This window comes from Fulmarus glacialis, unplaced genomic scaffold (assembly GCF_000690835.1).
Source record: "Fulmarus glacialis isolate BGI_N327 unplaced genomic scaffold, ASM69083v1 scaffold21833, whole genome shotgun sequence".
Taxonomy (NCBI): domain Eukaryota; kingdom Metazoa; phylum Chordata; class Aves; order Procellariiformes; family Procellariidae; genus Fulmarus; species Fulmarus glacialis.
Window position 1 is genome coordinate 26,565 of NW_009205255.1, and position 16,964 is coordinate 43,528.

The window sequence follows — 16,964 nt, forward strand, 5'->3', positions numbered from 1 at the left end:
TTATGGTTCACAGAAGGTAAAGCAAATATGTTTTATTTGGGCTTGTAGTTGATGTTTTAGCACCTCGGATCACATTCTGTAGATGATACTGACGGTATCTGAAGGCAGATCCTCAGCTGGTATAACACGCACCTCCCCTGCAGTCAGTGGAGCAGTGCAGCTGTGTAAGATCTGCGCTTACTCCGGAACAGTCACAGCCTAACAGTTCTTGATGGCCACCAAAAATGCAGACTCTCATACATAAGAAAATGGTATTATTGCAATCACTTTAAACCTCTTACATTTTCCTTCTCAACTGCGTCCTTTGCTTTCAAGTCTGTGACAGCAACAGAGTAAAAATCTGCATTCGAAAGCACACCTCTTGTTGCCAAAACACTGCACTGCAAATTTGCTTCATGTTAATGAAAGTGATTCTTTTTGTACTAGTGACCGGTTTATCATTAGCTTATAATTGTGTTAATTAGAAATGACATCTCTGACCCTCTCTTACCTTCAGCTTAATGCCATGATTCAATCAGTATAAAAGCTCTGTACGTAAGCATAGCTGTACTCATGAGCAGTTTGCACACACGTGGGGAACAAAGCAGGATTGAAAACAGAGGAGACTGTTGAAACTCCACAGTTTAGCAATCAGTAAAAATTCCATATGATGCACCTCTTTATACACACCAGCTTCTGAGCTTAGCAGATGAGCAAACGGGACTACTATAGGATATTTAACTATAACAGAAACTAAAGACACTGGTGAAAAAAACCTACCTGGCCTAAGGCTTCTCTCTCACCTATCTCAAAACTGATTTTCAAGACTCGTTTCTTCGGATGGCCCATGGAAGAGTCCTGCACACGATTTAGGACATGGCAAAACAATGTCTTGATTTACTTACATTATGTTTCAACACGACAAGAGCTTGCAAGCACAACCTTCCTGTCCATCTACCACGTAACATTATCAGGAAACTACATGCAAGAGAAATGAGTTAGAAATAGCAGCAACTGGTAGTACCTCCTTGCAATGCTCCTTAGGTAACAGTGAAGAAGTATGAGAGCTGTGGGCATTTTTCTCTTTGTACCTGCTGTAAGTTGAGTGAAATCTACCATTTAGAAAATAATTACTGGGTTAAAAAACAAACAAACAAAATCCCCTCAACAACCAAGAAAAAAACAATCCACAAACAACAGAAGTAATTTATATACTTCAAATATTTCTATAATCAAAAGTGAGCAAATAAGTAAAAGCAACACTTTATTATTCGATTCATGCTAAAGCTTCTCATACAAGTTACACTTTTTATTGTATCTCATTATTTTTGGTAAGCTTACCTTCTTTCTGGTGTAAAGTTCTAGACAGCCATTTACTGAAGTATCTTCAATGGCTATAACTGGTATTACACACCTTCCCATCACATCTGTAGCAACGTGTAAGTAGCGGCAATCAAAAGCATTAATACGGTAAAGTATTCAGATCAAAAACATTCTGATCTGATTACTGCTCAAGTCATAGGCTACAGTAATTAGCTAACTGAGCTTACATTTTAATAAGAAACATTTTTTTTCCAGTATAAAAAATTCCCGACTTCAGATATTTTTAGCTGTAAATGTCTTATTCAAAGCTGTAAGTCTTTGCCAATGTTCATTTAAGAACACTGGAAACAAAATGTAGGGCAATTCTTGTATGCTTAGATGGAAGAAAATAAAGTCAGTCCTACTGCAGGAGTCCAAATAGACAGTCCATAGCTCTGGACTGGGAAAACCACTGCAAGCACTCTGAAGGAATAGCTGCAGTGTAGTTTGGAGGGAGCCAGATCTGCAGTGTTACGAATTCAGTAGCCATTTTCTCAAATACAGGAAGGATTGAGATAGCAAGAGCAAAACCCTACTCTAATCCCTAAAGCTTCTATATTTGATAGCTCAGGAAGGCACTGGATGGGCCCCACATTAAAGTTCTTTCATATCAAGAAGATGCTGGGTTAGAAAATGCAACTAAATGAAAACCCAGGGGATGCTTGATGGTGTAGGAAAGCTATCTTCAGTATCCCTTTTGATGCAGGTCAGCTTTGACCAGGAGTAACAGCTAGCTATGTATACTGTCACCAAAGACTCAGGAGGAAAGATGGGAAACAGTCCTTTGAAATTTTAATTGCTGATAGTACACGTGATTTGTGAAAAAGCAAGAAAGGATGAAAAAAATATCACCAATGCCCAACCTGTAAAACTTACAAGAAGTTTGGGAAGTAAGAGATCGGTGTCAAAAAATGCTTCCAATCCCAGATGTGCAGTCTATGTAATCAACATCACACTTGGACTGCACAGAGGTTGCAGCAAGCTATCATAAAAATTAACTTGCAAAACTTCAAAGCATAAGAAGTGTTTCAAGAATGGAATAAACAGGCAGATGAAGCTCACAGGTAGAAGGTATGTAGTAAGTATGAATTGGTAAAGCTTAGAAGAGCTGGGGGGGAATTCCTACACTAGTACTTTTATCCCACATATCTTGGCACCCATTCACAGAGGAACAAGGTCTGAAAAGGGACAGGGAGAGAGGAGATGAGCAGTCATAAGGATGCTCAGAGGTCTGACTCCTCACCTTCATGTAGAGGGAGTCTTTAACACCACAAGCAGAAAGATGCAACAAAGAGGAAAAAGCTGCCCATCTTTAAAACTAGCTAAAAATTAGGTAGTCTAGCCACTTCATTTTATAGTGACTAGCGAAAACAGATCCTATTCTCAGAAGCAACATTCAGAGACCATGTGGTGCTTAGCAAATGGTGCATATCCAGTCACGTCCCATGGATTCCTGTGCCGCACTATGTCTGCTTCCAATCTTTTCTGAAGCATCGCTATGCTGCTCAAGTTGAAGATGGTCCCACAGTTCATACGTACACATTTACGGAGCATGAACATCTCAGAGCCTGCAAGAGAGTGCTGAAATCTAAAAGCATCTATGATGTGGTAAAGAGCTGCATTTCCTGTGCATTTATGGGTCTGAAGTGTAACATCAGTGCAGCTACAAGTCAGCTGAATGGGAAAAAAGAAATCATACTCAGTAATATTTTAACTGCCTCTGAATACACAATTCGTCACATCCCAGCAGCAGTATCTACAAAAGACAAAAGAAATGCCACACTCGGGTCAGGCCGCCTAGTTCAGTGTCTGTCTTAGCTACCGGACAGCAGCAAGTATGTCAAAAAGAGCATGCAAGAAACTCAAGAAGTAGTTAAAAACCTGCCTCCTGAAGGAAGCATCTCTATTATAGTTTATGCCATCAGCACAAGGGTTTGTACCATTACGAACAAGGGTTGCTTTCCCCCCTCCCCATTTCTTCTATATATTCCTTCTCTCCAACACACCCCTGTATTTTCCTTCTCTTCTCAAGGCCTCTGTGTCCTCCCAGAGAGCAGAGATAACCAAAATGTCTCATGATGTCTTCTTTCAGCAGATGTAAAGGAAGCAGCCAGGAGGGAGGGGTGCCATACCCTTGCCCTTCTAGCAGGATTATCCTGTTCCGAGTCAGCCTGGCTGAGGCTTTACCATTTAGTTTCCAATATGGCCTTACAAAGAACAGGAGCTAGCCAGGGGAAAGCTGCAGCTCTAAGGGCTAGGGCCTGGACCTATGGGCGCAGAACTTTTTTACCTCTATTTCTAGAGGAACAAACAAAAAGCTAATGTTGAAGACTGCGGGGCATGCAGTTCTCATAGCAGGGTGAGCTACTGTCACATGCATGGCTTGTACACATTTCTCTAAGCAAAGTTTATATTTAGTGAACACAAAAACAACTCTCTGCTAGAAATGTATATGAGATGACATTTTATTATGCACAATTTGTATCATTCACAGCTTACTGGTCTGTAGTCCTAGAATGTAGTGGATATGTACAGAAGCAAACTTAAATGACTTTGCATTGACAGTGAAAATAAATCACATTTTAATGTTAAATCACACTATTCATTGCATCTCAGCAGACATAGAGGGTATAGAATAAACAATAATAATTCTCATATATTGAGTGCTCGAGGGTCTTCCACCCACATTCCCTGACTTACATCTAAAGTGCCTGCCTTTAAGCTGAAGCCAAAAACCCACAAAGCAACAACAAAAAAGCAAGGGAGAGGAAAGAAAGGGGAGAGAGAAGTACACAGCTGAAACAGCCACAGGTTTCAGACTTGCACAGATGTTACTTTTTTGGTTTTTTACTTTTTTAAACTCAACAGCCTTTGAAAAGAAATATCACCAACAACTGTGTAGTTTTACATTTCAAGTCATACTTTAGCTCTTATTTAAAAAAGTGGAAAGAAAACCAACAGAACTGAAATTTACTGAAATATAGTCACTTAGTATTCCATTACTTTCTTGAATTATTAACAGATTCAACATTTTAGTCTTTAAAGCTATTCATTCCAATGATGTTTCTTGGGTGGAAAAGTAATGAAATAATCAGAAAAGAACAGCAAAGACAGCTGAGTAGCTAACAATACAGTGTTCTGATTTGCATGTATTAACAACACAGATCTTGCATATTTTTATCACAGCTTTGTTGTTGAGTTTTAGGGATTTTGTTTTGGGTTTTTTTTAATGGCAAAAAAAATAGAAAGTCTACTAGTTTCACAGAAAGTTCGTAAGGGAATAATACCACAGTCTTGAAGTACATATTTCAGTGAGGTTTCACCACTCCGCATCTCCAATGGCTTTTGCAAAAACATGGTCTTTACCCTCAAAGGACATCACTCCATCTTTTAAGTAAAACTTCCATTTGTTCTTACTTCTATGTATCTGACAAAAGAAATAAATCAATCCCCCCCTCAAAAAATATATATTGACCATCCATTTAAAAAAAAAAAAAAATGTTTTAAGCACAACTTGGTTTACAAAACTTGTTTTTCTTTTAAAGTCCTGATAGCCCAAAATATGTGAAACACTTCCACTGAACACAGCACAAGTAATCAATAGAGGCAGTAGATTTCAGTTGTTTATAATGAATTCCCTGCCCTCTCAAGGGAACAACCTCCTGAATCTTAGCACAGACACCCCCTCCCTCAAAAAGAAACAAAACAAAACAAAACAAAACAAAAAAGTCAAAGGTAGCTATGTGAAAGCTCAACACTGGCAGGAAAACAAGACAATAATGGAGCAATTTCATTAGTGTATCAGCCCCAAACTATATTGCACCTTGCAAACAAGTATGGCTTAACTGAAATGCAGCGGTTTTCTTTTCCCATACACACGGCAAAGCGATACTGCATGCACAGGGACATTAGGATAAGGATAAAAGCAGGAGAACTTTGCTCAAAAGCAAATACTGCGATATAAAACAATAAGAAAGAATTTGCATATTTTGTTTCTTTTTTAAAGACCTGCAAAACGATCTATACTGCAGAAAGTTTGCGTTTAATACTAAAAGAAGGAATTTTAAACATCTTTAGAAAATCCCTTGGATTTTAAACATCAGTCTCTTTTCAAGTCCAGAAAGAAACAGGAGGGAAAACCCAAAACAGGACAGTCATTTTGCCTATAGCATTCTTTTATATGTAAGAAGGTAATTTAATAGATTACTGTTTCCATTTACTTTCTACTAAACCTATTATGTTTTATTAAATCTATATAGGAAAGGGGGAAGTTGCCAACATCTCCCTCTAACTTCTGTAACTGTGAATTTCTAACAACATCTGATCTTAAATTTCCTATAGACATGTCCAAGGCTGAACATCATAGCAGTTTTAAAAAATTTTCAGCCAACTTTTCAACTCCGTACAGACAGAACTTGCTATAGATAACAATATCCACTACCTACAGCATCTGTAACATCAAACTAAGTTATGAGGCTTCAGAATTTTGTGTACCTTTTCAATGTAATACAGACACTGTGGCTCAATTTCAGATGCATTTTCAACACGTATCGCTATAACTACATTTTCCAAAATAACCAGTTTCAGAAATACTCAATCTGTTACACTTTACTAAAGACAATTTTCTTAGACGCTGTTTCCTAAAACACGGACCATTAAGGCAGGCCTAGTTGAACACACACAAAAAATTATCATTAGTCACTTTTGAAAGAATAAACGCCAAAGGACATTCTTAAGCAAACTGTAGACATATTTTGAAGCAAATATGGAAAAATAAGATATGCACTTCGTTTTGTCAACTTTTAAACTACTAACATATAAGTGTCCAAAACCATACCAGAGTTAGAAGTACTTTATTTCATCTCTAAGAGTTCAAAATAAGGTTGAATTTTAAACATTAAAAGGAAGGAGGACAAAATCACCCTTAACAACTGTTTCGCTTTTCAGAGACAACAGAATTCTGGTAGGAAAATCTCTCAGGAAGCACTTCAAAGACAAAAAATAGAAAAGAAAGTAAAATACACTCCTCTTTCTGTTATCCATTTCAAAAGTCTTATTTCATGACTGAAAATGCATACATACATCCATGGAGTTGTTGACATTACTTAGAAGTTACGGAAATGCATAAGCTTTTGCAGCTTTACAGTTCTTAATTTTGCAAGATTTGGTCCCCTTTCCTTTTCCTTTAATAGGCCATTATGAACCCGTTGATTATCCTCATTTCAGAAAACAGCAGGTAAGTCTTCAGACTACTGTCAGCTAAACACGTAATTTAAATACTCAATTATTACAGCATTAGATTTTCTTTAAAAGGTACTAACAGTAGACCAGACTTGGATTTGCTGAAGATATTATTTAGAATGATTAAGGAACAAAGATAAAACTATATACTGTACCTTGTCATACTGACAAACTATCACATTGTCGGTGTCAAACAAGTCTGGAGTGTCCTGTTCACTGACATCATCACCAGAATTTAAGGGGTCCTAGAGATTAAAATTATATTTTATACATTCTTTCAAAATAGTATTGAATATACTTGACATTAAACACATCTAGAACAATAAAAGTTACCACTGCAAAAATCAAGACCTAGAGGCTATGAAGACCACGTTGCACAAAGTCCATTTATAAGCATCTTTACATGCTTACGGTCTCAAAAACAAAAACACCCTAAACAAAAACACAGGTGAAAAAGCAAGACTGCTAACTGACAAAGCTGACCCCAGTGACTGGAATACTAATTAACTGGTATTTATTTGAAGTCCAGATGCTACAAGTTGATTCTCTTGTGAATCTCTAGGACCCAAAATCGCACATCTTTAAGAAAAGCCTTTATCTAGGAAACACACATACTTGTATCACATTGTTCTCTTCTCTGTCTAATTCCCTGTGGTCCTTCAGAAGGAAAAGAAACCTAGATTTGTACCCCGATCTTACCTACATAAAAAGCAGAACTCCATTCCATTGAGGCCAGGGTTTCACCATAGAACTTTAACTCTGGTAATTAAGTATTTTAATTCATCCAATAAACAAGTAACTTCTCAACATCTCTTTCATTTGTTCACGCTCCTCATAATGAGCTCTCGAGTAACTTCTCAGTAGTAACTCCTATCTCAAGAGGTATGTAACTTAACTAAGCATTCTCTGCATTAAACTTCGCAGGAATTGTTCTGGGTCCAACAATTCAACAGTCAAGATAGATAAACTATCGTAATGTGCTTCACAAGGCTTAAAAGTAAATTACCTCCTCAACTATATCTAGTTGGGGCTCTTCATTATCACCACCACTGCTGCTAGACTCCGTATTTGAAATACTGTCACATTCTTCATCATCGTCTTCCTCATCCTCATCCTCCAGAACTTTTAGATCCTCTGATTCAATAATGCCAATGAATTCATTCTCTTCCCTATCTTTTGTATGTGGTATTTCTTCCTTGGGAGAAACATCACCAGTTCCATCTAGCTGAATTATGCCTTCAATGTCACTGCAGATATCCTTCTCTGATCGTAAATTAGATTCCATCTGCTCAGTAGGTTCCATCTGACAGGAGTAAAAGAGAACAGAGACAGCTTGTGAATTAACACCACATAGCTTTCATCATTCAGTACAAAGCCTGAGATTTTTGTCTAATAAAGCAACAAGACTGGGGCACTAAAATGAGAGTTTCAAGTCATGGTCTACTTGTAAACCCTGAGTACATTTGCAAATCTTGTTCTTAACCTAACCTTAAATGGAATCCATGCCAAATATTCTTCAGCAATATAGAAAGAAAAAGATGATCAAACTGGCCTTTAGAATTTCTATTGCAACGAGAACTCCAAAAACAAAACAAACAAACAAAAAAACCCCCAGGAAACAAGCTACTTTGCTGACCCCAAAAATAGCATTTTTCATTTTTGAAATAAAAGTCAAGATTAACTCATCCCTCTCCCTCAGCTCAATCAGAATGCTTTGTTTAAATAAGATACAAAAAGCTGAGAGAGACAGTAAATATTTCAGTACTTCAAGTTACTGTTCATAAAAGTGCTAGAATTCCTAAACTGAGTGTTCACATGAGCATAAAAGGGCTTTAAGCTTTCAACCATCTTCGGTTTCTCATTAAATCTTTATTGTAGCACTTAATCACATCCACATACACTTTCTAGTTCAAAAAAACAACACTTTGGTTTGACCTTCCATTCTTACTATGGACAGTCTTCACCATCCTGCCATCAATTTTCAGATGAGTAACACAACATGCTTTCTATATGCAGTCATTTGTCATTACCGTCATTAAGTTAATTGCATTTAATAAATTTGTGTCAATCACATATAAGTACCACAACTCAAAGTCAGCAAGCCAGCCTGTCCTGGTTTCGGCTGGGAGAGAGTTAATTTTCTTCCTAGTAGCTGGTATAGTGCTGTGTTTTGGATTTAGTATGAGAATAATGTTGGTAACACACTGATGTTCTAGTTGTTGCTAAGAAGTGCTTGCACTGGTCAAGGACTTTTCAGCTTCCCATGCTCTGCCAGGTGCACAAGAAGCTGGGAGGGAGCACGGCCAGGACAGCTGACCCAAACTGGCCAAAGGGGTATTCCATACCATATGATGTCATGCTCAGTATATAAGCTGGGGGGAGTTGGCCAGGGGGCAGTGACCGCTGCTCGGGAACTGGCTGGGCATCGGTTGGCAGGTGGTGAGCAATCGCATCGTGCATCACTTGCTTTGTATATTCTTTTTTTTTAATTATTATTATTACTACTACTACTATTTTACTTTATTTCAATTATTAAACTGTTCTTATCTCAACCCACAAGTTTCCTCACTTTTACTGTTCCGATTCTGAGCAACTAGCTGTGTGGTGTTTAGTTGCTGGCTGGGGTTAAACCACGACACAGCCTGAGCTTAAAACATCTGCAAATAATTTCTGGAACAAAAATTATATGAGGTCAGGAAAGTGGCTTGTTAATTAAAATCATTCAAATTTTCCACACAGCTCTAGCTGAATTCTAGTTTGTTCAGGACTTTTTCCCACGGAAGTACATTTCCTTCCAGCAGATTTTTACTTACCAAATCTGACTTTCCATACTCAGTAGGCATTCTCAATGCAAGTTAAAAGCTACAAGTTAAAACTAATCCCAGCAAACACTGCAAAAGCAATTTGCCCACAACTGGCCAGTATCCACATGCAGATTCAGTGTCAGAATGACATGGAAGTTCTCAAAAGGTCATTCATGTCTGCTCAGTCGCAAAAAAAAGAAAACTATTATCCCCCAAAATAGGCAACAAGTCTAAGAATACATTACATCTATCCATTACACTTTTAGCATTTTTTAGATTGACATTCTCTTCAATCCCAGTATTTCAGCAATATTTGTAATAAATTCTTAATGTAAAAATAATCAGTCAGCTACTGCTAATCAAAACAGGATCATAAATGAACTTTAAAATAGTAATAATTTTTATTATTATAATTTAGAGGTGCTACTTGTCACTTACAGGTGTGTTTGTTCACATCTCTTATGATACTTCAAACAACCATCTCCAACAGATGTATTTTCACCAGCTGAGAAATAAAAGGCCTTACCTTGTCAGAAGAAGCAATGCTGTCCTGATCTTTCAGAACAGCGTTATCATCCAAACTTTTGCCCGTGATAATCAGGTCAATGATATCATCAGACACCTGCTGTTGCACCAACTCCTGAGGCTCAATGTCTAACTGCCCCTCCACATCCAGCAGTACACTGCTCGAGTTGTTTGCCAAGGATTCAGCGGGAGAAAACCGTTCAGAGGACTCTGGAGTAAACACAGCTGTATGAAGACTGCCGTGCTGGGATTTTTCTGTTGAGTCTGCATGCTGATTCAACGCTGCATTAGTTGCAAGTTGCTGCTGACTCACAGAAGGCTGCTGGACCAATGTAGTATTGGCAGAGTTCTCCGGGTGGTTTTTTTCCATGACATTTGGTTGAAATACCATGGTCTGTTGGACAGCCGTCTCCTGGGGTTGCAGTGTTTCAGCAGCTGCCTGGGCAGAAGATGCATTCACCTGTGCAGCACTGGCAATGTTGGCTTGCAGAACTGAAGGTTGCCCAAAGGGCTGAAATATTTGCTGAACAGGATGATGTAGAATACTTGTGTCTCCTGGGGCCTGTGTAACCATAACAGGCACATTTACCTTATAGAGGTGCCCTACAAAGAGAAGAGTTAAAAACTGTGTCAGCAGGTTAAACCACAGGTTCGTCCACTAATCCACAGGTTCTGTTACCACTAATAACCAATAGCAAATACTCAGGCAAACTATGGGAAACACGATGTTTACAAAGCAGTACCTTCCCCAAGCACAATTTCAGCCTTTGAAAATTAAGCGTTCAGAAGCTTTTTGAGTCAGAGCTTCCATCCAGTCCATCATGTTCAATACCCATTTTTGGTTTTGGGTTTTAAAAAAAAAAAAAAAAAGTAAAATCCTGTTTTAAATTTGTTTCCATGTCATTTCAGAAACTAAGGAATACAAGATGAAACAGTAAACTATTTCATAGCTACAGGGACAGTTCACTCCTTTAAGGGCATTTAGGTACCCCCTCTAAAAAAGACCTCCTAGTTTTTAAAAAAAAAAAAAAAAAAAAAAAAAGACTCCTAGTTTATATCTATCCTCTCATTGTATGAAAATCACTCCAAATACTGAACCCTTAAAGTTGTTATTATCAGTGTTAGAATTAAGATGCCAGAGCTAAGTTCCCAATTTCATTTAACTATTCTTTTCCCCATGCACATGCCTACACACACAGTCACTGATACCAGCCTATAGGTCTCAAAACCTTAGGAATTATACCTGAAGTAGATATCTACTGACATTAGTTCTCATCAAAGAAGAACAGCTGTTTGAGGAAAGAGTCAATCTATGACTGAAATAAGCCTGCACTCATCACACCCTAAGCAGTACAAGCACATTTTTGTATAAGCAGTACCGGCAGTTTTATCAGCAAAAAAGTGTAAGCAAAAAGGTTAATGGATGGTTGGATTTTATTTGAGTAAGAAATCAATTTGATTCTGAAGCACCAAAATGTTTACTTTTTTAAAACATGGAAGATTGTCCCTCATATAGGAGAAGGAGATACCTATGTCTGGACTGACAAAGGAACATATTTGCGAGCAGTTGTAAAACAAAAAAATGGCATCACCTGGCAGCCCATGTTAACTGATCTTGCAAGTGTACACAACTGACACACTAACTAATCAATGTAATTACTTCCCCCATGCAGCAATTACAAACACAAACTACAAAGGAAGAAAAGGATAACTGGCTCTACCCACCTATACTTTAACTTCACGTTTGTTTTATCTACTGTACTCGGGATCATCTTTCAATATCCACATACAGTCATGCAGTGTAACATTTTACATCTCCTCTTTAATCTTACCAGATGCTGTCTGTAGCGTCACTCCAGCCGGTACATGTATAGGATAAGCAATACCCGAAGGGAAAGTAAGAGTTGCACCTGCTCGTGAAGCACCCTAGATACACAAGAGCTTTATTAAGAAATAGTGCATACTTTATCTCCTAGGGCCCTAACTGTCGCATGTAACATATTCAGATGAAATACGAATGAGGGCCTTTTTGTGATCATCTTTACTGAAGAGTTGCTTCAGACTTTGGAGATTTAGATAGATAAAAAGTATTCTGTATTGATAGGATAATGACTTGCCCTAAGTGTTTCCTATTTTCCAGTTATCACATTCCCTTTTCGTTAACAGAACACTTTTCTCTACCCCCTCAATGTAGAGACCATCCAGAAAGGTATTTTTCCACTCAGAGCCACTTTTACTTAAGCTTACTCAACACAGCACAGACTCCTTGCTTAGGCCTATGAAGTCACTTCACATTCTCTTTTTCTCCTGGAAAGCAAAGAGTTGGATCTAAGGCTCCCTTTCAAACTAGCTGTTTGGGGGAAATCCAAGTTTTAAATCAGGAAACTTGCATTTTACACAAACACCTTCCCAATATTGTATTTCAGCTTGGCAAACTAGTTAGGTTGAGGCTCAGGAGGCACTCAAAAAGTTCATCAAGCTCTGACAATTAATACCCCCTTCCCTCGCCAAACAAATTTTGCCATTCCCAGAGTTCAGAACCTGTCAACTCCTAAAACACCTTCTTGGGGATGATTTTTATGGCTTGCAGATAACGCTGCTCCCAGCTTCACTAGCCCTAGCATTTCCCAACCATGCATTATTTTAACACCCAGTAATAATAAATTAAAAAAAAAAAAAAAAAAAAAATCTGTACATGTGTATTTCCACTACACTTCCATCCTGTGGGCTAAATATGTGCAGCCATGTCTTCCAACGTGCTTCTGGCTGCACTGCTTGCAAAACCAACTGGTAGATCCCCATCCTTTTTCACTGCTCCAACAGAGGCAGCAGAGTTACAGCTCTCCCTGCAGACTCTTAACTTTTGTATGGTTTTCACTGAAAAAAAAGGGGGGGTGGGGGGGGCTAGAAGTAACAACACTGAGTTTCTTCAGCTGTTGATTCTCTCTCAGCAGAACTCCTGCTCCCTTGCCTACTATACCATATTGGATAGATGAAACTGTCATGAGAAATGCTATTATTTTGGTCCCTAAATGCTGTCCTAAAGCATCTATACATGGAAAATATTTAATACTTGCCTCCCCTTAAGCCTATTATCAACTGACCAAACTTAATCATTTAGAATTCAGAATAATCAAAATGGAAATAAAATGTCACTACAGCTACATACCAGGTCTGCTGCTGTGAAATGCTGAAAACCTCTGCCAGTTGGGATGACTAAAGAAGCTACACACACACACACAAAAAAAAAAAAAAAGCCACTTTACAAAAAACATTGATTTCTCAGACACAGTAGATCTTTCCAGTAATTTACAGCAAGCACTGCTGAAACTAAAGCAATCTAGCTTCAGTTCATACTCATTAGATCAAACAAACAAGTGAGCACATCTAGATAAGGCTTTTGAATATACTTCCCTTTACGTTGCTTCAAGCTTATGCTGTACTCCAGGGGGCGGGGTGATACCCTGAATTTACATTTTGCTAAAAGCTGGTCTTGGAGATTTTTGTTTGTTTGTTTGTTTTAAAAATATTTCTGTTTAACTATTTGATCTGTTTAAGTTGCACTGTAAAAATTAAGCATGCCATTTCTATTTATGGTATCAACTAGAAGGACAGATGCGCAATGCTACCGTTTTAACATGACCAAGAACATATAGGTAAAATGCACTGCCTTGTCAACGTGAGGAAAATGTGCAAGTATCTTTCTGCACAGAGCAAATCCAATGGTACTGATAGTAGGAACATAGGGTGGGATTTTCAAAAGCACTCAAATACTGACTTCAGTGGGAGAAGATAAGCCAAAGGGAAAACTTTCACAGGCTTCAAGAAACAAACAATTTAGGTAGCCCTACATACTCTTAAAATGTCTAGCCATAGAACAATTCAAATCCCATTTAAAAGTAAAAAGTTCACTGGCTTCAACAGATTGTTTTGCCTTAGTATTGCAAAAATTAGGAGTAACAAGGTGAAGCTCATTAAAGATAAAGCCTCCAGCAGCAAACATACCCAAAAGCATATTCCCTTTAACCACATGGAATAAATAAAACATCTGTCTCCAAAACCAGTCCATTCAGCTACGAAGACTGTAAAAAAACAGATGAAGACTGCCTGCCCAACCTTGAAGTGCACTACGACACAGATTTTCATTGAATCATCTCATATGGTTTTTGTCCTTTGTGGGGAAAGGTCCTAATGGCCTCTCACATTGGGAGAAGCCGCAGCTGAGCATTACGCTCTACCATAACATTACCACAGTGGTCAGCTGGATTTAACTGAGAAGAATAGGTCCTGATGTGAGAGTCTGTGTGAAAGTCAAATACTTCTGTGCAATGGGAAGGCTGCTTTTAGGAAAACTAACTGAAAGACAAACCAAAAAACTCCCCCAAAACTCCCACTCTTCTTTTTGAGCAAGGCCTTACATTTTAACAAGCGCAGAACAAGATTAAACTCCAACATGACAGCAGAGCTGCATGGCACAAACATGCCATATAACCTCAGCACACATCATGCCACACATTAAAAGAGCAAGTGAAAGCTTAACCCTACTGGTAGTTTGCAACTGAAGGGCTACGCTTCTCGACTGCAGGCAAGAAGGCTAAAATTCTCTTCACATTTTGCTACTGGAAATAAGCAGCAGATCAAAAGCATGTAGAAATAATTGCATTAGTTTATCAAAGTTTATTTCGTCCTTTATTGGTCAAATCCTGCTTTCAAATAATTACTGTTCCCCATCATGCTAGATATATACATAAGCATCTCAAACCAAGATTATTGCAGCACCTTCAAGTCTTCCAAAAAGATTCTTGAATCTCTGAGCTATTCTTAAATTGCATCTGTTGTGTTCAACAACATCTGACCTGCTGAAGCCTGCAGAACGCGGTGAAAATTGTGCGGCAACTGCAGAGTAAACTGTGGAGAATGGTGGCTATGTCTGAAGAAGCCTTCTGTTGCTTTAGACTGCATCACCTTGGTTTCCCAAAGCTGCAGAAAGATAAGGTCATCAGATACCAGTTTTAAAAATAAACCACATCTAAAATGGTAATCAGGTATTCCTAGTTTTTCCAAGAGTAAACTGACTGATTCTATCCAATACACAAGGTAACAATCACTGCTGAATTCTGACTTCCAGCAGCCCAATAAATCATTCACAGGATAACGGTAACTCTAAATTAGAGCAAAAGTTTGCATGTTTTGGAGGGCAAAGAAACGGACAGGTACATCATCTCAAAAGAAAAAAAATACACAACTTCTATTAATGCAGGGGAACCCAACAAACCTGCTTCAAGTCTTTCAGAACCTGTTCCTCTAAACCCTCTTCTGCAAAGAGTTGTCGCACACCTTCAATCACATCTTCGATAATGGACTTGTATAGTTTAGGCTACAAAAAAAAACCCCGAAATATTTTCAAGTTAAGATGAACATTAAGTCATTTGAAATGATAGCACGAAGTCTAATCTCACTGCAGAAACTCCTGTAACAAAGTGAACAGCATGAAGAGATCAGTGTAATAAACTGAATACTCTGTCAAGTGCAAAGGTCTGCAAGTCCACTCATTCTTTTAAATCTGACATTCCTGGGAACAGACATCCCTGGAAAAATACTGGATTCAAGCCTCAAATTATTAGTTTCTGCAGGCTACAGAAATGCTTAAGAAAATCCTAGAGACATTACAAAAACAATTGCTGTGCTGTATTTGCTAACAAGCATGTCTAAAATGTCAGTTTAAAACTGACACTTAGTGTTATCGCCCCTAACTTAAAGACCAACCAACAATACAAGCTACTAAAAATGAGATGTGCCAATTCTATCAGAAGCATAATGTAAGTAACCTGCAAGAAACAACAATTTTTTTTTTTCTTTTGGTAACAGTCTGATGCTGCATAGTAGTTTAGCTGTGGAAATTTTAACACTGCAGTTATCAATACATATCATTCATCTTATATTACAATAGGACTCCAACACATTTTATTCCTTCTTCTCCCCATGTCAGTGATTAAATCCTAATCCAACAGTCAGACCTGGACAACAGACACACATAAGCTTTAAAATGCATCCATTCAGATGCTTTTAGCAATTTAAAGCTTATTAATCTTGACTATCGTTACCACCAGAATAGTCTACAGAAGGTGAAAGATAAAGTTGAGATTTTTAGGAAGCCTTAGAAGTTAAGATTCCGCGATAGTAATTTACATTTTTCTAACTTAACATCAAATTAATGTTCTACTGCTCTAAAGTTGTTCAAAGCTGCAGACAATAAACAATTTGTTTTAAAAAAAACCTAGAAGTTATAAAGAAGTAACAAGTTACACTTTTTGCAAAAAGCTATCAGCACAACATAGCACTACTTTAAAATAACCATACTAATGTATGGTTTCTTATGGGAGGTTAAAGATTTCCAAGAAATCCCCCAGAACATTTCAGAATACTAGGAAGATGAGGAGAAAAAAAAAACCTGACTCTTGGACCACTACACTAAAAAGATGTTGTGTAGCCCATATGTCAGATGCTTTGCCTTGATTGTTAATCCAGAAGAGAAACTGAATTTAAATCTTTCAACGGGCCTATTCCTCTCCCCAGGATTGCCAAGCTACATTGCATTAAGTAGAGTTTTACAGTAAGTACAAATATTTATTATGCTATATAAAAACTGTACATAGCAACTGTAAAGTTCAAGCACTACATGTTTCCAAATTAGAGAAAAACGGTTACAGTGCAGACATTACTGCACCCCAGTTTTATCCCTCTGCACACAGGCGCTCCTTTGCCAGAACCAAGCAGGTTCCGTAACAGGAACGCCCAGCGCCATGTCCGAAGAAACTCCGGTTTTCTTTGGAAAATGTCCGAAGAAACTGCGGTTTTCTCTGGAAAAGGGGTTGTGATCAACACCTCATGCCAGCAAAGCCACAAGCACGTCTCAAAGTGAAGCCTCCAGGGCTTCCCGGGGACTACTGTCGCCTGAAGGACCATCTGAAGTCCCAGGTAAGGAGAGGCGGCAGCAGATGAAACCCGGAGGGGAGCAGAAGCCGCCACCTTTCTCCCTAGCACCACTAAGCC

The 16,964-nt window shown here is 38.3% G+C and overlaps 1 protein-coding gene across 1 annotated transcript; it reads right to left on the minus strand.

Moving 5' to 3' along the window:
- Positions 1-4,660: 4,660 nt before the first annotated feature.
- On the minus strand, positions 4,661-16,716 carry GTF2A1L (general transcription factor IIA, 1-like). The gene is made up of 9 exons (XM_009575344.1): positions 16,639-16,716; positions 15,187-15,288; positions 14,768-14,891; positions 13,081-13,136; positions 11,744-11,837; positions 9,913-10,514; positions 7,589-7,885; positions 6,738-6,827; positions 4,661-4,768 (listed from the first exon to the last, which is right to left on the minus strand). The coding sequence occupies exons 1-9, from the start codon at positions 16,714-16,716 to the stop codon at positions 4,661-4,663; spliced, it is 1,551 nt and encodes a 516-aa protein (XP_009573639.1).
- Between the last annotated feature and the right edge of the window lie 248 nt (positions 16,717-16,964).